This window comes from Corythoichthys intestinalis, chromosome 12 (genome assembly GCF_030265065.1).
Source record: "Corythoichthys intestinalis isolate RoL2023-P3 chromosome 12, ASM3026506v1, whole genome shotgun sequence".
Classification (NCBI taxonomy): domain Eukaryota; kingdom Metazoa; phylum Chordata; class Actinopteri; order Syngnathiformes; family Syngnathidae; genus Corythoichthys; species Corythoichthys intestinalis.
Genome location: NC_080406.1, coordinates 5,560,474 through 5,583,867, shown reverse-complemented (window position 1 = coordinate 5,583,867; position 23,394 = coordinate 5,560,474). Strand labels below are relative to the sequence as shown.

Sequence of the window (23,394 nt, the reverse complement as noted above, 5' to 3'; positions counted from 1 at the left end):
AACTCGATTAAAAATTTTAATCGTTTGACAGCCCAGATTTTTTCATGTTTTTTCTAGGGCTGTCCAAATTATAAATTATCGCGTTAACGGGCGGTAATTAATTTTTAAAATTAATTACATTAAAATATTTGACGCAATTAACGCACATGCCCCGCTCAAACAGATTAAAATGACAGCACAGGCTCATGTGCACTTGTTACTTGTGTTTTTGGGAATTTTGTCGCCCTCTGCTGGCGCTTGGGTGCGACTGATTTTATGGGTTCAGCACCTAGAGAATTGTGCAATTCTCCATCAACAATGGCGAGCTACCAGTTTATTTTTTGATTGAAAATTTTACAAATTTTATTAAAACGAAAACATTAAGAGGGGTTTTAATTAGGGCTGTCAAACGATTAAAATTTTTAATCGAGTTAATTACAGTTTAAAATTTAATTAATCGTAATTAATTGCAATTAATCGCAATTCAAACCATCTATAAAATATGCCATATTGGTCTGTAAATTATTTATATACATTCTGTAAAATGAATTGTTGGAATGGAAAGATAAGGCACAAGATGGATATATACATTCAACATACGGTACATAAGGACTGTATTTGTTTATTATAACAATAAATCATCAAGATGGCATTAACATTATTAATATTCTGTTAAAGTGATCAATGGATTGTAAGACTTGAAGTTCTTAAAAGATAAATGTTAGTACAAGTTATAGAAATTTTATATTAAAACCCCTCTTAATGTTTTCGTTTTATGAAAATTTGAAAAATTTTCCAATCAAAAAATAAACTACCGTAATAGCTCGCCATTGTTGATGTCAATAATTACACCTCTTACTCATGGTGCTGAAAGCCATAAAATCAGTTGGACCCAAGCGCCAGCAGAGGGCGCCAAACACCAAAAAACAAGTAACAAGCGGACATTACACTCTGCTGTCATTTTAACCTGTTTGAGCGGGGCATGTGCGTTAATTGCGTCAAATATTTTAACGTGATTTATTAAAAAAATAATTACCGCCCGTTAACGCAATAATTTTGACAGCCCTACTTTTAACCAAGAATCGAGACTGTTTTACGTCCATATCTATAAACAATTCAGGGATTTAAGCATTTCTTCCCAAGAATTTTCAACGGAAAAAGATTTTTGCCTGTGATATGGCGGCCGCTAATTTGCTTACTGACTAGCATCATAGCTCGCAATATTTACGTAAATTAAATGATAAATGCCCGGTTCTTTGCTCTTTTAACAAAGAATTGCGACTGTTTTGCGTCCATGTCTATAAAGAATTGAGGGATTTACGCATTTATTCACAGGAATTTTCAACGGAAAAAGCTCTTTGTCTGTGTTTCCACTCAGTCAGCTTTGACGGCGATAGGCTCCCTATAAATTGGCCCTGCGCGCCGTGTCCCGTCAATACATTATGAAGTCTATGCCATTGTATAAAAAAAATCTTGCGAAGAGACAGCAAGATTTAGCAATGCCTTGATACATTTGGTTTAGGGTGTACTATGCCTGCTGCCCGTTGTTAGCTGGGATAGGCTCTTTTAAACAAATATTTAAGCATAAAAATTAGTATTTTGAACACCCGCAGTTACCCACCTAGCATGTCCAATTTAAGATTCTTCTCTTTTTATATGGCTAACATTTTATAGATTAAGTACTAATGATCTGATCATTGTTTTGCATATTTTTTCCTGGGTGTCCGCTTTCATTTAGGCGTCACACTCACATCCTGCCACTTATCGTCGCTCTGCTTGACCTGCTCGCGGTATTTCTCAAGGGCTTCATACTGAGACCGACGTCTGACCAACGTAGGTTCATCTGTGATGTCGCTTGTTGATTTGCTCCTAAGGGGGAAAAAAAGTCAAAAATTAAAAAAATGAATAAAAAAAAAAAAATGACACAAATTGCAGCTTTCGCTAAAAGATGATATACAGTGATCCCTCGCTATCTTGCGCTTTAAACTTCGCGCCCTCAGCCCATCGCGGACTTTATTCTATTAAAAAAAAAAAACAGTATTTTCTTTAAAAATGTATATATTTGGGCTGTCAAACGATTAAAATTTTTAATCGAGTTAATTACAGCTTAAAAATTAATTAATCGTAACTAATCGCAATTAATTGCAATTCAAACCATCTATAAAATATGCCATATTTTTCTGTAAATTATTTTTGGAATGGAAAGATAAGACAAGATGGATATATACATTCAACATACGGTACATAAGGACTGTATTTGTTTATTATAACAATAAATCAACAAGATGGCATTAACATTATGAACATTCTGTTAAAGCGATCCATGGATAGAAAGACTTGTAGTTCTTTAAAGAAAAATGTTAGTACAAGTTATAGAAATTTTATATTAAAAGCCCTCTTAATGTTTTCGTTTTGATAAAATTTGTAAAATTTTCCATCAAAAAATAAACTAGTAGCCCGCCATTGTTGTCAATAATTACTTACACAATGCTCATGGGTGCTGAAGCCTATAAAATCAGTCGCACCCAAGCACCAGCAGAGGGCGGCAAAACTCCATAAAACACAACAAGGGAGCGTTTCACTGTACTGTCATTTAAATCTGTCTGAGCGGGGGATCTGCGTTAATTGCGTCAAATATTTTAACGTGATTACAATTAATTAACACCCGTTAACGCGATAATTTTGACAGCCCTAGTATATATGCATGTACTGTATTCTAGGCATGTGCTGGTTACCAATTTCAAAGTTTATTGGGGCGGGGACGAAAATGTTACGGTTTCAAAACCTCTAAATTTTCCTTCATACCGTAGTACGGAATAACTTTTTTTATGTCCCAAAAATTCAGCAAAAAATCCGTGGCTTGGAGCGGCAGCATTTACCCCTCCCCCTCTGCTCTGTCCTGTGTCTGTCGGTGACATTACATCTGAGCTTTTTCCCCCTTCAAAAAAGACAAAGTTTTCTAGTATTGGAGTACTTCGGTTACTGAAAACAAACAGATAGCTGACATGCTTGCTGTGCATGGTTGCCAGGGGAAGCAACACCTCTAATGTGTCACTTTACACAATATTTAAGTAAACGCTGTCATGAACATTTCCCACCAGCTACAAAAGTGCACTCCAGCGTGTTTAGTGTGTCTAACGATGGTAAAACAAATACTATAACGTAAGCATGTTCCCGAGGCAGATAAAGTGGCTAGTTAGCATGCCAAGACGGCTAACTACTTTCCTCTCTACCATTAGCCTACTTTTATAAAGTCTTCCGCCATTGTAAACATCTGTTCAAAATAACATTTTCATTATAAAGCCTGTTTTTTTTTTCTTTCTGTGTTGAGGGAGTGTGTGCATAATGTGTAAATAATGATACGAGTCATACACATGCGCTCTGTCTCTTGCTCTCCATTAATATTCAAATGATTATTGTAGTAGTGGTCAGGGCCGGGCGATATGGCCTTTGGTACATATCACAGTAAATTGAGCAGATTTACCTCGATAACGATAAATGACGGTAAAATTGTCCAAGCGGACTGTTATATAATTTGAAAATCTGAATCAATGCATGAAATACAAATTAACAGTTTCTCATTGATTTTTTTTACCAGCTTTCAATTTAACAAATTGTATATGCCGTCTAAACATAAACTAACTTGCGCTAACTTATCCACTCCAGAGCCCTGACACTAACAAATAACTTACGGACTAATTTGAATGTGTGGAAATCAACTCCATTAACTAACTAAACCCCTGCTAATTCGAAGATTAATAAGCCTCAAGGCAAAAATCCTGAACTTCCGCTTTAAAGCCATATTGCTTTTATGCCAATTAAACATTTAAGATTTTATGATGGCAGTAATGACACAGAACAAAGCAAGCACATACAGAAAAATAGCTGTGGCCATTAAACGGTCATATTATAGCCTTCACTGTTTGATTATACGTTATGCTTTACACTCATAGCTTTTATGATGGAGAAATGGATCAGAGAAATCACACAGACACACAGATAGAAAATAACGCGACATACTGATTGCTAGGTGCAGTCCGTGCCCTTGAGTTCAGCCGTTTCGACAAGGTTAGAGCCACTATCTGAGTCGTCACGTTCATTTAGCCTGTGGCCTGGCTACCAGTAGCACGGAAAGCACCTTCTCCTGAAATCGTGAGAACCAGGGAGGACCGCGGGTGAAAGCCCGTCTGGAGGCCACCAAGAGTCTTAATGTCGGGTGAAGTTTGGCGAAGCTCCCTTAAGCCCGACTCCATCACATTTGCTTGTAGCATTAGCCTACCGGGCTTCTTTTTGAGTTCTTGTTAACCACGTGACTTCATATGTATGCACACTGACTGCTTTCTTAAAGGGGAAAGTTATATTTTCTTGTTTTATTAAATTACCGAATTTACCGATTTGGTCAAAATTACGTCGGTTATCATGAAGAATTTCAATAACGGTAAATTTTCGGTATACCGCCCAACTCTAGTAGTGGTATGTGTTTTACATAAACAATTTATGATCAAATTGATTTTAAGTTTTCTTTTTTTGTTTTGTTTTAATGTTTAGCAACTTGTGCTGTGGCTGAATCTTAAAAAACGAGGGATCACTGTAAATACTGAAGAAAATACACCCATAGCTGTGTGTTTACGACTTTTGAAACCCTTTCTCACCTATTTTGTTTCCAGTAGTTCTCTAGCAACATAATATTTTGGCATCCTGGGGTCAGTTGTTAAATCGCACACATATGCTAGACAACCACCGAGGGGCGCAAAAGCTCAGCTGGTTAGTGAACAGCACCAGCCCACAATGCAAAACAAGCAAAATACTGTACACACCCACTCACCTGTAAAAAAAAAACTGTCAGCAGGATTAGAATTCTTAGACTTCTGACCTATAATTCCATCCCATAAATCTCTCGACAAAAGATCTTTAGGGACCATTTAGGAGGACCCATCAGCGCCCACCGCCGCACTTTGTCAAGTGTTAAGCATTAAGCAGCAGCCACAAAAGCGTGAAATGAGCAAAATGTGCCACATTCCTGGCAGCCCGTGTCAACTCACCCGTCGAAACTCTCTGAGGCTTGCCGTTGTCTAGGAAACCAAAAGGAGAAAAGGGAATAAAGGCAAACGCAAGAGTGTCACATTTCTTCCACGCTGTCCACTCGTGAGCATCCCGAAAGATTTACACCAGGGTGCGTGTATACTGATGACATCATGGTTGTACTTTTACAAGCCTCTCCAGGAAAACGCAACCATAACAAGTTGTGGTGAAGTACGGAAAACTCGCACTTATACTTTGTCTATGTGTAAAGGTTGCCAGATAAGTTGCCAACTTTGTCAGCCCTATAAGGAATTTCTGAAGACTTTGTCACCAAACCCCAAAAATCAGTTATAAGACTCGCACGGAAGGTGTATTCAAACAAATAACAACGTGCTGTATAAAATTTTTCATTCATTTATTTATTTTTTTCAGACCCAGTATCTTCCATTTAATTCCACCAGCAATCAAACAATACCCGCCACAAAATACATTCAAATCACTTTTCCGCTCATAGTGATTAGGCAGATTTATTTATTTAATCGCGTTACTTTGTACCCCAACATGTTATCGATATGCTCCCACCCAGAATCGATATATCTGATTAAAAAAACAAAAGGAACCAACAGGTTGCTACAAAAATCTTCCATTAGAATACAGTGCCCTCCATAATTATTGGCACCACTGAAAAAGATGTGTTTTTTAGCTTCTAATATATATATATTTTTTCAAATAATATGGGACCTTAATGGAAAAAAAGAAAAATCCAACCCTCAATACAAGTGCATTCATTCAGTGGGGAAAAAAATCCCACTTAAAGAAACACATTATTTGAAGTCAAATAATTTTGTCACAATTATTAGCACCCCTGGTGTTAATACTTTGTACAACCCCCTTTTGCCAACAAAACAAGGTCTGGGGACTGAGATGGCCATGGGAGGAGCTTGATTTTGTGTCTGGTGAACCATTTCTGTGTAGATTTGGCCATATGTTTAGGGTCATTGTCTTGCTGAAAGACCCAGTGACGACCCATCTTCAGCTTTCTGGCAGAGAGCAACAGATTTTAATTTATAATGTCCTGGTATTTCAAAGCATTCATGATGCCATGCACCCTAACAAGGTTCCCAGGGCCTTTGGAAGCGAAACAGCCCTACAGCATCACTGACCCACGTCCATACTTCACAGTGGGTATGAGGTGCTTTTCAGCATGCACATCTTTCGTGGCACACCAGACCCACTTAGAGTGTTTGTTGCCAAAAAGCTCAATCTTGGTCTCACACAAAAATACACATGGTCCCAGGCTTCAACTAGGACTGTGTGCTTTGGTCAGATGAGACCAAGATTGAGCTTTTTGGTAACAAACACTCTAAGTGGGTCTGGCGTGCCATGAAAGATGCGCATGCTGAAAAGCACCTCATACCCACTGTGAAGTATGGGGGTGGGTCAGTGATGCTGTGGGGTTGTTTCGCTTCCAAAGGCCCTGGGAACCTTGTTAGGGTGCATGGAATCATGAATGCTTTGAAATACCAGGACATTTTAAATCAAAATCTGTTGCCCTCTGCCCGAAAGCTGAAGAGGGGTCGTCACTGGGTCTTTCAGCAAGACAATGACCCTAAACATATGGCCAAATCTACACAGAAATGGTTCACCAGACACAAAATCAAGCTCCTCCCGTGGCCATCTCAGTCCCCAGACCTTTTTTTGTTGGCAAAAGGGGGTTGTACAAAGTATTAACACCAGGGGTGCTAATAATTGTGACACACATTATTTCATGTCAAATATTTTTTTCTTTATGTGGGATTTTTCCCCACTGAATGAATGCACTTGTATTGAAGGTTGGATTTTTCTCTTTTTTCCCCATTAAGGTCCCATATTATTTGAATTAAAAAAATATATATTAGAAGCTAAAAAAAACCCACATAATTATGGAGGGCACTGTATGTGTTTCTAATAACATTTTAGTAAAAAGAGAACAATTGTGGCTTATTGGAGCCTACAAGTCTTTAAGTTTGAGGTTCCCTTTAAAGTATACTCATTTTATAGTGCAGTAATACGACAAAGGTCACTATCTGAGGAAGTACGTTGCTCATAAAACTTCTCATAAAGCACACTCCCTTACATGCAGCAGTTTTACATTGTAGCACTATTGTATCCATTAGCCAGTCAGCAAGACACCATACACAAAGATCTGACTTTTGAAAAACCTCCAATCTAAATCAATAACAAACAGTAAACACACCAAATCTCCCAGTGGTTATGGAGCAAATAATACAATACATAATAAAAAATACAGCAGACCCAAACGTAGCTTCCAAAAACTGATCATGTAAATGTGTAACTGAAGTGCATTTCTACGACTTGAGAGCTTTAAGCATCTCCACCATGAGCCTCTTCTTGTATCTAATCTGACTAGCTTCCCTGATAGCCTGCCACCTCTGCAGGTCCCCTTCACTACAGGAACTTGGAGCAGAGGGGCAAGACTGTTTCGCCGACACCTTATGTTGCGCGGTAAACTTCCGGACGAGCATGTCGTCCATTTCGGGACACGGCTCCTTTCGTACGCGACTGGGTTTGTTTGCCGACGACTCCTGCGCCAGAGGGCACGGAGGGCAAATGAGCCTGGTCTTAAGTTCAGGAGGGAGGTCCCAGGGTTCGGGGACGGCCATCGGGGAGAAGTTGTCAGGAGCCCCTGAGAGGGGGCGCTGTTGCAGCTGGATTTTCTCCCTACGTTGGACCACGTCGTCCTGCTCGATGTCGGGAAATTCCTCCTCCTCCTCCTTACGAAGTTGCGTCACGATATTGATTTGTTCTTCTGACGTGCAGAGGCAGCGCTTGGCGGACAGCGGGGTCTTCGCTGCGGCCAGCTCGCTGTTGGATTGGAAAGCGAGGGTGCGCCTGGCGAACATGTCGTCATTCTCCAAATCGGGAATGATGCTCTCGTAATCTATCGGATCCGGAGGCTCTCTAGGGTCTTGGCGCCCTAACAGGGGCCATTGTTGACATTTGACCAGTCTGGGACCGGAGGTGGGGTCCAGTGGCGCGAACGCCACGGGTGGGCTTGTTATAAGGGCGCTCTTAGGTAGGTGAGGGGGGCTGTGAGGGTGCATAGGAGGACTGCAGGAGGAGAGGCAAGCAAGAGAGAAAAGGATACAAAAGTGATGAGTGCATGCATTTGAACTGGACAAAAGATAAAGGAAAGCAGGGAGATTGATCGTGGAGATGCAATATTTGGACAAAAGTAGTTGGATGCACCACCTAAAGATTAGTATTAATTCACTGATCCAAGTTCAGGGGTTGGTGAACCAGATTCTTCAATATGATCTGATTTAAGATGTATTTATTGATCATTTAGGATTACTTAGAGATGTCCCGATCGCATATTTTTGCGTTTGAGTCCAAGTCACCTGATTTTGAGGATCTGCCAATAGCGAGTCCAGATCCGATATCGGAATAAAAAAAAAAAAATTTAATTGAAAAAAAGTTCCATACATGTTACTGTCTCACCGTGATGCCTTTATAATGTGAATTATTGTTAAACAAGAATAACGTAGAAAAATGCTTGCCTTTATTGAATGCTTCATTGAGTGAATCCGCTCAAATCCATCCACGCTGCTGGGAAAAGCCTCTCACTTACACAATGGCTTGCCACAGCATACTACCGCTAGTGTGTAACAAGCTAAACGATGATTGACACATTTGTGCCTTTAATCGTAGCGCTACCAAGCTTCCCTGGCATGATCAAAGCTATAAACCTGTCAATCATCGTTAAGTTTAAGTACAAACGCAAGTTGCACTGGACAGTTTGGTCGCATTGCTTAGCGGGAGGGAGCGTGTACAAGCATTAAGCAGAAAAACAGATATATTTTTGAAATTAAAATCCCGATCCTACGGAGGCAACAAAGGGACATCGACATCGAATTGTTGTAAATATTATCATTATAAAGCATTTAAGCTAGCTGTCTTTTGCTATGCAAGTTAACCAATTGTTGTAAACATTAGCAGTACTTAGCATTTAAGCTAGCAGACTTTTGCTATGAAAGTTAGCCAATTGTTGTAAAGATTAGCATTCTATAGCATTTAAACTAGTGGACTTTTGCTATGAAAATTAGCCAATTGTTGTAAACATTGGCATTATATAGCATTTAAGCTAGTGGAATTTTGCTACGCAAGTTAGCCAATTGCAACAATTGGCTAACTTGCCAACCACATAGTTTCTGGTGCGTACGAGAAACAATCTGGTGCTCACCAGATTGCCAAAATTCATTTCTGTCGACGTCCCATTAAGGGCTCCGTACGATCCTTAACACCCGATTCCGATCCTCTGAAAAATGGCACGATCGGTCAATTTCTGATCACGTGATCTGATCGGGATATGCCGTATTTTACTTAATCCCAAAAAAGGCTGAACATTTTTTAAAATGAAGCTATGAACTAATTACAGAGGGGGAAATTAATGCAACAAACCCTTTTTATAAACCTCCTGACACCCAGCATACTCAATTGAGGACATTAGATTTCTGCCTCTGAGACCCACAAAACCTTTATTTATTTTATTTATTAACCTTTGACCACGTTTGGGCTCATTGGCAGCACCCTCTTGTGGTGTCTACACAACTTTACACCTATTTAAATGAAGAAATTAAGTCTTAGCGTCTTCAAATCTTTGATGTGTAATTGATGCAATTTGGACAAACATTTTTCGGCAAAAGGTAATTTTTGGGGTGTAAAAATAAAAGAACCCGCATCGTATGAGAATTCCGCTCGTTTTGGAGTACGAACGGTGTCGGTGGGTCAAATGGTTGTGGCTGAAGAATCACCATTGGGGAAAAAAAAAGCAATCTTAGATAGATGGTAGCTTTGGCATTACAGGTAGTCCCCGGGTTTCGAACATGTTCCGTTCCTACGCTGGCGACGTAACCCAGAATTAACCATTTAATTACCTCAAAATATCTAAAAAGTCTAAAAGTACTGTATTTTTTATTATTATACTCGTCTGACTACTTAAAAGACAGCTGCGCTCTGGTTTGGCCCCCGTAAGGCTGTAAGTTATTTCAACTAATATGTTTGTGTATGCATTTGTAATAAAATTTAGAGCTAGTTTGTGGAATTATGTGTGAGCGATTTGCCATGAGAATTTTAAATATGTTAGCATTCGTAGCATTTAAGCTAGCGGATCTTTGTTAAGCAAATTAGGCTAATTTAATCTACTAAATTCACATATTGATCCGACTAGATGGACCATCGAACAGCAATAGTTTTGTGTTAAGTGTTTTCTTGTTAAAATGCGTGTCGTTTTGAACACAAGTGTATATATGTGTGTTACAGCTTTACAAATTGTCAAAAGTGGAGGAAGGAAAATGCTATAAAAAGCACAATTGCCTTGTTCGCTGAAAAGCTGAACAACTTCTCATTTACTGATGACAGAACACGTCATAATAATAAAGTGAAGTAAAAAAAATAACATACTGTAAGGTACAATAAGCTACAGACTTTAAAACAACCCAAAAAAAAAACAGACTGGAGACAACATGGCAGATGATACTCCAGCGTCATAAATTTGAAATCATGAGAAGTAGTCGAGTATGTCGTCAACCAGGGACTACCTGTACGTACAAAGCTACCATTAATAAATCAGAAATATTTCTCCTCAAATTAACATTATAAGTAGAAGTGGTGATAAATGTAGATTTTTTTTTGTACTTTAACATCCTGGGGTGTATAATTATCTCGTCCAAATACTTTTGTCCAAGATGTGTATTTTTTTAACGCTCGAAAGCAGGTGTGTCCAACCCACGGCTCCGTGTCCAAACTGTGACCCGCCTTCCAGTTTTTATTGGCTCTCAGCAAACTATGACAATATCATTAACACGACTTGCACAAGAAGCTTAAATTGAACTTACATTCTCTTGCACTTCTCATCTTTACCACTAGATAGAGCTAGTCACTGAAACAGTGCCCCTCCATATATATCCTTAAACTTCTGGACTATTTTGTTGCTTTTGGCCATTAAACATTAACTGCCATTGATAATCATAGACATCAAATCCATTTAAACTGGGATTTTGATGATGTTTCACTGTCATTGATGGCGATAGACATCCAATCCAATTTGACATGGGTGAGGAAATCATTCTACAATGTACAATAAATTGATTTTTGATCACTTCCTGTTGATTTTGTAAGTGACCTGCAAATGCCCAAAAATGAACATGAAGTGACCTATAAATGCCCCCAAAGCCCAGGAAGACTGGCTGTGAACATTGTTTCAGTGACATTGACGGTGCTAGACGTCCAATCAAGCTTTGACCCTCCCAATCAAAATGGATTGTATATCTACAGTGCCCTCCATAATTATTGGCACCCCTGAAAAAGATGTGTTTTTAGCGTCTAATATATACATTTTTTAATTCAAATAATATGGGACCTTAATGGAAAAAAAGAGAAAAATCCAAACCTTCAATACAAGTGCATTCATTCAGTGGGGAAAAAATCCCACATAAAGAAAAAAATATTTGACATCAAATAATGTGTGTCACAATTATTAGCACCTCTGGTGTTAATACTTTGTACAACCCCCTTTTGCCAACAAAACAAGGTCTGGGGACTGTGCTGGCCATGGGAGAAGCTTGATTTTGTGTCTGGTGAACCATTTCTGTGTAGATTTGGCCATATGTTTAGGGTCATTGTCTTGCTGAAAGACCCTGTGACGACCCCTCTTCAGCTTTCTGGCAGAGGGCAACAGATTTTGATTTAAAATGTCCTGGCATTTCAAAGCATTCATGATGCCATGCACCCTAACAAGGTTGCCAGGGCCTTTGGAAGTGAAACAGCCCCACAGCATCACTGACCCACCCCATACTTCACAGTGGGTATGAGGTGCTTTTCAGCATGCGCATCTTTCATGGCACACCAGACCCACTTAGAGTGTTTGTTGTCAAAAAGTTCAATCTTGGTCTCATCTGACCAAAGCACACGGTCCCAGTTGAAGCCTGGGACTGTGTGAATTTTTGTGTGAGACCCAAGATTGAGCTTTTTGGCAACAAACACTCTAAGTGGGTCTGGGTGCCACGAAAGATGCGCATGCTGTAAAGCACCTCATACCCACTGTGAAGTATGGGGGTGGGTCAGTGATGCTGTTTCGCTTCCAAAGGCTCTGGGAACCTTGTTAGGGTGCATGGTATCATGAATGCTTTGAGATACCAGGACATTTTAAATCAAAATCTGTTTCCCTCTGCCCGAAAGCTGAAGATGGGTCGTCACTGGGTCTTTCAGCAAGACAATGACCCTAAACATATGGCCAAATCTACACAGAAATGGTTCACCAGACACAAAATCAAGCTCCTCCCATGGCCATCTCAGTCCCCAGACCTTGTTTTGTTGGCAAAAGTGGGTTGTACAAAGTATTAACACTAGGGGTGCTAATAATTGTGACACACATTATTTGATATCAAATAATTTTGTCTTTATGTGGGATTTTTTTCGCCACTGAATGAATGCACTTGTATTGAAGGTTGGATTTTTCTTTTTTCTCCCATTAATGTCTCATATTATTTGAATAAAAACATTATTAGTAGCTAAAAAACACATCTTTTTTAGGGGTGCCAATAATTATGGAGGGCACTGTATTGTCATCATTGGCACACAATATGTTAAGACTTAAAAACAAATACATTTTGAAGTTTGGACACCCCTGCTTTAAAGAGTTACTGTATATGTTTGGGGGGGAAAAAATATTACATAGTGCGTCAAATTATGTTGTTTTACAAAGAATGTTGGATTGTTCTTTTCTAGAACATCCCGACGTGGTGCACAGCTGTATGGACCTTTTCTCCAAAACGATGGTGCTATGAGCCGTGGAGGGGTGAGGGGAGGAGCTCCCCGAGGGGAGCCGAGGAGGTACGTCAGGCTCTGAATCGTCCGACGAGGAGCCCGACTTCTCTTGGCTGAGGCCGAGGGTGAAAGAAACGGGGGACAGCGACACGGAGAAAGAAACGTTAGTGGGTAGGAAATAAAGCAGAAATGCTTAGGAAAATGACATGCTAGGAAGAAAAAGGAAAGTGTAGCAAGCAGGAAGAAACTGGACGCTTCATTAGGTATAGCTGAGTTTCACTCAGAACATTGATTTGGTTAGCAATTGAGTTCCAAAATGTATTCCGCTGCTAATGACTTAACCCACAGGTCAAATTTGGCCTATAGAAATGGCTAATACGCCAAAGAACTTGAGTTGTCCAGGATTAATTACCGTGTATGAACAATATTGTGTATAGATGGGGGAAAAAATTGTTTTCTAAAGTCGACCATGCCAATGCCTATTCTGGGTATGAGAACCTTTAGAGCACTGAGTGCTCAGTGTAGCAAAATTTTCATATAGAGTTGTCTGATAATATCGGCCAATAAAAGCATCTAAAACTGTATTGGAAAGTATCGGTTTTGCGCCAGTACGTATGCTGAGTTGTAAATTAATTTACAAGCCAACAGCCTTTCTGCATGGGTTGGTCACAGCTCAGCACAGCAAGGTGCGCTCCGTTTGGAGACATCTAGAGGTCGCTCTAAGATGTCTGGTATTTATTAACTCTGGGAAACAATCTAATCACTCCTGGTGCAGAGATAAAATTAGAGGTGCTCGATCCAATAATAGGAATTATGACGTCATCCCAATAAATCCGATAACATAATATATTATCGGCCCTATTAATAATATTTTTGGCACAGTGTCGGATTGGGATTTGTGCGTTTGTTTCCACTCCTGTTTTTCCAGTATGCAAAGTTTTGTTACTGTCTTTGTTTTGTTCATTATACTAATGTCGATGTCATTATGAAAATTCTGGTTCGGTCAAAGGCAAATCTAAGCTGAATCAACCACTAGTATTTTTGACCTACAGGTGTTCAAAAACTCAGGTGAATATACATTGAAAAATTATATATATATTATCGGTTATCGTATCGGTATCGGCCTTGAGGAGCAGGAAGTTATCGATATCGGTATCAAAAAATGGATATCGTGCACCCCTACATAAAATGAACAATAAATGAAAAATAATTAATTATAAACTAACTACACATAATTACTACGTCACCAGAAAGAAATAGTCACTAAGAAAAGTAATAAAACACAATTACAAATCTGTGCAAAAGCCTAGCAAAATGCATCTTGGGAACTGTCATGGCAATGGTATATTCTATAATTTCCTGCCTGTATTTGTAATGCTTTGTCGCCGCCTTGTGGCTCTTTGGGGTATCTCGTGTAAACGTGGTTTGAGAATTATTCCTCATATTATTTATGAACAGTTTGGATCATTTCAATATATTTTATTTAAATAGGACATTATTTTAAGACTTTCGTCAGTTGAAGTTGTTCTTTTATTTTTCACAGAATAATTTATGTTGAAAACCTTGAAGTTGTTACATTTATCATTATTAAAGCATCTAGTAGAGCATCACGACACAATTAGCAATATGTTAAGTCTACGACCACATATGTATATCGGTATTGGATTTTTGTAGTTGGACAACATCTGGATATCGGTTAAAAAGTCATTATCAGGCAACTCTAGTATCATTGTACGACTGGTAAGTGAGCTAACGTGAGTTGTAACTTTTTAAAAATATGCAAAATGGTCCAGTCACGTGCAATAATAGTGTTTTCCTGTACACTTGCTGTATTTTAATGTTGTTCAAAATGATGCCAATCAGTAATAAAGGTTCAACAATGACAGTATTAGAGCAATAACCTTTTATAAGTATTGAAAAAGTAGGCTATGCATAAACTACAGTTCATCATAAATTTACATTGTACATAAGAGATGCATGAAAAAGAAGGATGTTTTGATGCAGCGCTTGGATATACCTAATGAAGAGTCCTATGTTTCTTTTCACTAGGGCCTGATTTACTAGAGGCTTGCAAACTTGACCTAGCACAAAGCTAATCTACTAAAAGGGCACAAAATGGTGTCTGCTAAAAAGCTAAATTTAGCTAAATTCTGATTTATTTATTTATTTAGCAGCGCGCCGGAAAGGCAGTTGGACACAAGGAATTGTTGTGTGGATAAAATCAGAGGCAGTGGGAGAACTTCGGACTGGTAGCAGAAATCAGATTGAAACTGGATGGCTCTTATGTAGTCTGAACAGTCGCAAAGCACAGAAATCTGATTCTGCGAGACGGATAGAAACCACGTATGGGAGGTGGTGTCATATCAGATTTGGACAAGATGCTTCTCAATCTGAACAGCTCAAATGAGTTTTGACCGTCTGTGACGTCGCTCCATGCTGGATGACGCCTTCATTGCCACAGCAAACTGTCAGGTGTGTCAATAATGGGGCCCAGTCTGAAAGGACTCTGATCTGATTTGGACACTTGCTAAAAATAGTGTGAACAGTAAGTCCTCAAAATCAGATTTGAAGAGCAATCATATTGGAATCAGATATGCCTGCAGTCAGGATGCAGTCTTAGGACTTCAGACTGACAGCCAGAATCTGATTTTTAGCCCATCCGGATTGAAACCGGGTGACTCTTTTGTAGTCTGAACAGTCACAAAGAACAGAAATCTGATTTTTGCGAGACAGTTTGAAACCACGTACAGGAGGTAGTGTCATATCGCTATGGACAAGATGCTAATCAGTCTGAACAGCTTAGATGGGTTTTGACTGTCTGTGACATCACTCCATGAGGGATGTGTCAAGAATATGGCCCTGTCTGAACGGGCCCAGATCTGATTTGGACACTTGCTAAAAATAGTGTGAACAGTCAGCCCTGAAAATCAGATTTGAGGTGGAATCCTGTTGGAATCAGATATGCCTGTAGTCTGAATGCAGTCTTAGAACTTCAGACTGGAAGCAAGAATTGATTTTTAGCCCATCCAGATTGAAACCGGGTGGCTCTTTTGTGGTCTGAACAGTCACAAAGCACAGATATCAGATTGAAACCACATACACGAGATACTTTCATATCAGATATGGTTAAGATGCTTCTCAGTCTGAACAGCTCAGATTGAATTTGACCGTCCATGACATAATTCCATGAAGGATGTGTCAATAATGTGGCCCAGTCTGAGCAGGCCCAGATCTGATTAGGACACTTGCTAAAAATTGTGCGAACAGTCAGCCCTGAAAATCAGATTTGAGGTGGAATATGATTGGAATCAGATTTGGCTGCAGTGTGAACGCAACCTATGACTATTAAAGCTAGTTCAAGCATGAAAAAAATCGGGGTCTTTGACTTGACTTTTAACAGCGACAAGCAACTTGGCAACACAAATTTGCGCCAAGTATCTTAGTAAATCAGGCCATAAACACTCCTGTGCTCCTCACACACCTGAACCCTTGCATCTTCCTGTACCACGCTCTCTTCTCAGAGCCTAGCTTGATCTTCTGGACGTGAATGTCCTCTTCTGGTGTCCATAACTTTGGTAAGAACTTGTGGTACGAGGCATCGCCTGCCACCGAGGGTCTGACTCCAACCTTGCGGGTGTAGAGGTCGTCCTGTACGGGGTCCGCGTAGCCCACCTCGTCGTCCTCGTCCTCAGATTCAGCGTATAGGTCACTGAAAAGGCTGACAGTGGACACCGGGGGACGGCGCACAGGCCTCTCTTCTTCGCCGTCGCCGCTGCTTCGAGAGAGATTTGGCAATCACGCGCGTGAAAGCATTTGCTTTGTTAGGCAATCACTGCACACTAAAAGTAGTGGAAGGGATGGACTGATCCTCGTCAGTTGAGTTCAAGCTCGAAACCAAACTTAGTGCGGAAAAAAAATAAATCAGGCAGGGCAAATGAAGACGTGCCAGCTTGAAACTGAAAACAAACGCACAAAAAAACCTAGCGAACGGTGCTGTTAGCCCGGGCACATCCAACAGTTCCGCGGTTAGGACGAACAGACCCAACGCAAAAGGAAGCATCCGCGTTCGCGCTCTCGTCACAACACAGCCACACCGCCGCTTCTCTGACCTGCGAGCAATACGGGGGCTCACATTCACCCTGGGCCAGGGCCCACCTGGCGCCATACCCAAAACCGACGGGCCGATGGGCACGGAAAAGTTGGCAGGGGGTGCCGGCGAGGGGCTGCGGAAGCGTCTGCTGGCCAGGTCATCCATAACGAGATCGGGGTCTGGACGGTCCGGTTCAGAGTCGCTGCCGCTTTCGTATTCAAAGGCCCACTGTTGGTGAGCACTGGGTAATGAGGGACTTTTGTCGGGGGGCGGCCTGGTGTCACTGAGGGTGCCGTTCCAGGAAATAGGAAGGAAAGAACACGGACCATCGGACCACATACGTACATCACCAGCACCAGAAGACGAGTAATGAGTAAGAATGACATTTTCAAAGACCAGGGGTGTCCAAACTAGTGCTGCAACAATTGCTCGATTAACTTGAGTAATTTGATTAGACAAAAGCCTCGAATCAAATTTTGCTGCTTCGAGTATTTGTTTCGTTAGAGGGGCGTTGTAATGGTTTGGTTTGTATTGATTTGGGTGGAAACACTGCCTCTAGTGGCAACAGTGAATATGACATAACTCATTTAACATGGCTGAATGCAGCTGCTCCCTGTTAAGACCAACACAGGGTAATTTTTTGTTTGAGTAAATATGTCTCTTTTTGCATTCGTAATTTAGTTTATAGGTGTATGCAGTGGTTTTTTCATATGAATATGTGTTTGAACGATTTGTTAAGAGCATTGTTAAAAATAAAAAGTTAGCATTTTATTGCATTTAAGCTAGTGGAGTTTTGCTATGCAAGTTAGCCAATTGTTCTCTTGTTGTACTTAGATTCTTATTTATTTTTGATGGGGTTAAGTCAGGTATTTTAATTTATTTTTAAATTAAAGTGCAATCCTGCATAGTTTGAAGAAATACTCGGGAATTTCATTTTGTAATCGCATTTAATGTTCTTTTGAAAGTGAAATCTTAGCAAGCCTTTGTTTTCCATCCCCTAAAATGTATTCTGCAACGCATTAAATGTTCCTAATCCGATGACTCGATTATTCAAACTAACTACCGTAATTTTAGGACTATATGCCGCTACTTTTTTCCTTCATTTTGAATCCTGCGGCTTATAGTCCAGTGCGGCTTATTTGTTGATTTATTTGGGTTAATAGGTAACACTTCATTTGTCATATGACTGTCATAAGACCGTCATAAATATGACATGACACTACCGTGGGCATTACTGAATGCTTATGTCAGTAGGTGTTATCCGGCAAATTATGTCACTAACTCCATTATTTCCAGCTTAGATCTTTAACATCCATTCAAAAGTGAGATAATTTGCCAGATAACACTAAATGCCATCTGTTATAAGCATTTATTAATGCTCATGATAGTGTTATGTCATAATTATGATAGTCTTATGGCGCCACTGTCAAATAAAGTGTTACCAAATACCATAACTAAAAATTGATGTAACAAGCGGAACGGTAACTGAAGAAATAATTACCAGAGAACATAAATTTTAATCGTTATTTACATCTGCAGCGCTGCAATGCATGCTAGGAGTCCTGTTGGACAATAAGTGTTGACAGCAAGTGGCAGGTTGATTGTCTCTCACATGGGAGCAGTGATAGCCAAATGAAGCCTCTTGAAGCAATAAAGCTTTGCAGCCAATTGGTTCAAAGCTTCATGGTGGTTTATTAGGTCTTATGACAGTCATGTGATGCCGCTGTCAAATAGTATCATTCTTTAATTGTCCGAGCCGTTTACGTTAGTAGTTAATATCTTTTGGTATAAATATCCCATAATACAGTGAAGACAGCTGCGGCTTATAGTCCGGTGCGGCTTATCTATGAACAAATGCAGTTTTAGTGCCAAATTTGGTGGGTGGCGGCTTATAGTCAGGTGCGCCTTATAGAGCGAAAATTACGGTAGTTGATAGTAGACGTGTGCCAGTTATCGGTTTCAAAGTTTACCTTGGTAGGAAACCGTTTTCCGTCATACTTTACAGCTACTTTTGAGGTCCCAAAAACTTTTGAGGTCCCCTTCCAGTTGTTGCTCTGTCCTGTGTGTGTCATTGACACTATACCTGAGCCCCCCCCCCCCCCTTAAAAAAGACAAAAGTTGCTAGCATGCGAGTACTTCGGCTACCGAAAAGAAACAGCCGTGGCTTAGAGGAGGAAGGTCAGCCGACGTGCTGGCAACAACTCCAACATGATTTTACATTTAGGCATTTAAGTAACCGCTGTCATGAACGTTTCCCACCAGCTACGAGAGTTCAGTCAAGCTGATTTAGTGTGTCTAGCGATAGTAAAATAAATACTATAAGGTAAGCTTGTAACAAGGCAGACAACGTGGCTAGTGAGCATGCCAAAACGGCTAACTAGTTTCCTCTCTACTATTAGCCTACTTTTGTAAAACTCTTCTGCCATTGTAAACATTTGCCAATTTGTAAATATGTTGTGGGAAAAAAATCCTGTTCAATGGAAAACTGTATTTTTTTTTCAACCCATACATCTAAAAAATAACACATTTTAGAGCTGAAATCGGAATACTGTGATACCGTGTAAGCGTGGTATTTTTGCTTGAGGTTACCATACCGTCAAAATCTCATACCGGCACATGTGTAGTTGATAGATTAATTGACTACTAAAAAATTGATAGCTTCAGCCGTAGTCCAAACTCAGGCCCGTGGGCCAACTGTGGCCCGCTGCCAGATTTTTATTGCCCCACGGCAAATGATGAAAATATCTACACTTCTATACACAGTGCACTCCATAATTATTGGCACCCCTGGTTAAGATGTGTTTTTTAGCTTGTAATATATATATTTTTATTCAAATAATATGGTACCTTAATGGAAAAAAAGAGAAAAATCCAACCTTCAATTCAAGTGCATTTATTCAGTGGGGAAAAAAATCCCACATAAACAAATAATTATTTGACATCAAATAATGTGTGTCACAATTATGAGGACCCCTGGTGTTAATACTTTGTACAACCCCCTTTTGCCAACAAAACAAGGTCTGGGGACTGAGATGGCCATGGGAGGAGCTTAATTTTGTGTCTGGTGAACCATTTCTGTGTAGATTTGGCCATAGGTTTAGGGTCATTGTCTTACTGAAAAAGCCCATGGACGACCCATTTTCAGCTTTCGGGCAGAGGGCAACAGATTTTGATTTAAAATGTCCTGGTATGTCAAAGCATTCATGATGCCATGCACCCTAACAAGGTCCCCAGGGCCTTTGGAAGCGAAACAGCCCCACAGCATCACTGACCCACCCCCATGTTTCACAGTGGGTATGAGGTGCTTTTCAGCATGCACATCTTTCGTGGCACGCCAGACCCACTTAGAATGTTTGTTGCCAAAAAGCTCAATCTTGGTCTCATCTGACCAAAGCACACGGTTCCAGGCTTCAACTGGGAAAGATGCGCATCCTGGAAAAGCACCTCATACCCACTGTGAAGTATGGGGGTGGGTCAGTGATGCTATGGGGCTGTTTCGCTTCCAAAGGCCCTGGGAACCTTGTTAGGGTGTATGGCATCATGAATGCTTTGAAATACCAGGACATTTTAAATCAAAATCTGTTGCCCTCAGCCCGAAAGTTGAAGATGGGTCGTCACTGGGTCTTTCAGCAAGACAATGACCCTAAACATATGGCCAAATCTACACAGAAATGGTTCACCAGACACAAAATTAAGCTCCTCCCATGGCCATCTCAGTCCCCAGACCTTGTTTTGTTGGCAAAAGGGGGTTGTACAAAGTATTAACACCAGGGGTGCTCATAATTGTGACACACATTATTTGATGTCAAATAATTATTTCTTTATGTGGGATTTTTTCCCCACTGAATAAATGCACTTGTAATGAAGGTTGGATTTTTCTCTTTTTTTCCATTAAGGTCCCATATTATCTGAATTTAAAAAAATTATTAGAAGCTAAAAACACATCTTAACAAGGGGTGCCAATAATTATGGAGGGCATTGTAAATGGAACTTTGTCAGTGTGTTTGTCTATGTGTGTTCGTTCCCTATAGACTCCGAAACGGTAGGGCAGATTTTGACGAAATTTTACACAATTGTACTAGGTTCATACCGCAGGTCTTAACGCACAAATCAAGTTTTTTAGTGCTTTTCCGACTCTAATGAGCCATTAACTTGACGATCTGAACGGGACAGGATAATTTCAAATCCGATCTAAGTCACTTTTGTATGTGGTTAAAATCCGATCTTGGCCACATTTTTCCAGGATATGGATGCGGTCTGAACTGTCAAGTCTCTCAAATCGGAATTCATGCAGCAATTACGTCAGCAAAAAGCGAGAGACACGGAGGACGGCAGTGACAGAGCTGTACATTGGCATTACCTTTCGTACTTTGATTTTTCTGAAAGCGGCCCTCAGAAACAAAAGTTTGGACACCCCTGACATACAGTTTGGAATTATTCACTCATACGCTACTCTTTCATTCATATTTTATTAGGGATATTTTGTTATCGATTTATTTACTATATTTTACTTAAATGTCAATTAAAAACAGTTTTCCAACATTATTCGTGAACCATTGCTCCCTAAATTCAACAGATCGCGAGTGATTTGGTAGACAGCCTTTTTACCGTACCTGACGATCGGGATGTCCTCCTCCTCGTAGGATGGGTTGGCCCAGCTTCGTCGGTTGTCGTCGTTACGCTCGGCCCGTTTCTTCCTTAGCGGAGCGGGCACGTATGCATTCGTCTTGTCTTTGGAAGGCAGGAACTGGTTGAACTGGGTGGTGACCTTCGGCGTGAGGGTGACAGAGCGTCGGTAACTCAGAGACTCCTTGTTGTGAGCCATTTTGAAGGCCGCGTCAGCCTCTGCGTCACTGCAACAACCTGGCGGAGAATACAGAATTGATGTTTTATCTGTTTTGAGCTACTAGAAACTTCAAAAAGTGCTTAAAGTGAGAGGATAGTAGACATCTATGCAGAGAAACATGGATCTTCTAGTACGAGCATGTTGATGAATAACAGATTTGTGCAGAATTCTACAACAAATTCTTGTGGACACACTTATTGAATGAGGCCCAATGTGAGCATTTCTTGCACTTGTTTTTAGTTGGAAACCAAATATTCTCATGCTATGTAAAACATATGTTGTCCGTATTTCTGCAAGATTAACAGCTTAGTCGGCCCCTTCCAAAAAAAGCATATTTTAACTTTTGGCCTGGGTTGACTTGAAGAGGCAAATAGCATTGGCTGAAGAAAAGAAGACAGAGGAGGTTAGAATAGAAGTGTGTGTTCTGGCAAGAGTATGGAGACTTTTTTTTTTTTTTTTGGAAGCCTCTTCATTTACAAGTCAGTGTGGAGCACTGTGGAATGTCTCACTTCTTCGATCTTAGGGGGTGTGGATGGAACATGATGTGTCGTCAACAAACCTTCTTGCTTCTACAGTATGTACTTCAACAAAAATATTCCCTTACTGAAACAAACCACTAGAGGGAAGCAGCTCTTTATTTTAACCAAGTCAACTTTTTATAGCTTGTTGCCTTGCAAATATTTGATGAGTCAGCAAGTTTAAATTAGGCGCTGCAGCAATCGATTATTCTATCAATCAATTAGTTCTAATAATCAGATTATGAACACTTAATGTGTTGCATAATAAATTTTAAGAGATGTAAAACAAATAAACAAGTGTTTATTAGAGATGTCCCGATCGATCGGGTCTGATCATGTCATTTTCAAAGTATCGGAATCGGCAAAAAAATATCGGCAATGCCTTTTTTAAATATATACCGTATATATATTTTAATTGTTTTCTATTTGTATTTAGCATTACAGACATAATATGTTACACTCATCCAGTCTTTAGTTTAGGCTTAAGGTAGGGTTCTCAAATTTATCCCCATAACGGCTGTAATTATTATTTTTTAAATGTCACGTTAAAATATTTAACGCAGTTAATGCATGCGCTGCACGACCCACTCACGCATTGTCGCGCTCAAACTGTAATGGCGCCGTTTTACCTATATAGAGAGATAAAAGGCAGCGTTAAATGAGAAGAGTGAATTTTGGCAGCCTTTGGAGCCTTTTTTGAGTTGGCTAAAGCCTTACAATCCCTCTCCCTACAATTAGAAATACCATGGGAAGCAATGTGGGGAAGCAAGGTAGCAATTGATCTTTTTCTTAACCCCTTATTTTATTTCCCAACGCAGAGAAGATATATCAATTGGTAGCACTACGCACAGTCATGGTTGCTAAAGGCGTGTTTCATCCACCCATCATGCATTTGGGCATGGCTACAGTATCATTTACGGAAAGCTCAACAAATACACTAGATGGCAATATTTAGTCACAATATACAAAGTCACAAGTCTTTCTATCCGTGGATCCCTCTCACAGAAAGAATGTTAATAATGTAAATGCCATCTTGAGGGTTTATTGTCATAATAAACAAATACAGTACTTATGTACTGTATGTTGAATGTACAGTATATATTCGTCCAAGT

General features: G+C 40.0%; 2 protein-coding genes across 6 annotated transcripts in view; both read right to left on the bottom strand.

Moving 5' to 3' along the window:
- Window positions 1–23,394, bottom strand: part of LOC130926603 (LIM domain only protein 7-like) — a 185,986-nt gene that overhangs the window by 43,740 nt on the left and 118,852 nt on the right. For 4 of the 5 annotated variants that reach the window (XM_057851600.1, XM_057851604.1, XM_057851603.1 and 1 more), the window contains 3 exons: window positions 21,532–21,781; window positions 5,022–5,051; window positions 1,731–1,848 (listed from right to left, as the gene is read on the bottom strand). In XM_057851600.1, the coding sequence (XP_057707583.1) occupies window positions 1,731–1,848; window positions 5,022–5,051; window positions 21,532–21,781 (398 nt within the window). The remainder of the gene's footprint in view (window positions 1–1,730; window positions 1,849–5,021; window positions 5,052–21,531; window positions 21,782–23,394) is intronic. The other variant, XM_057851601.1, reaches the window with a different exon arrangement.
- On the bottom strand, window positions 6,408–16,261 carry LOC130926605 (LIM domain only protein 7-like). The gene is made up of 2 exons (XM_057851605.1): window positions 12,763–16,261; window positions 6,408–8,112 (listed from the first exon to the last, which is right to left on the bottom strand). Exon 2 carries the CDS (start codon window positions 8,103–8,105, stop codon window positions 7,350–7,352), a length of 756 nt encoding a protein of 251 aa, XP_057707588.1. The 5' UTR covers window positions 8,106–8,112; window positions 12,763–16,261; the 3' UTR covers window positions 6,408–7,349.

Coding starts and splice junctions, on each gene's coding strand:
- LOC130926605 (XM_057851605.1), bottom strand. CDS start 8,105: ATGCACCCTCACAGCCCCCCTCACCTACCTAAGAGCGCCCTTATAACA.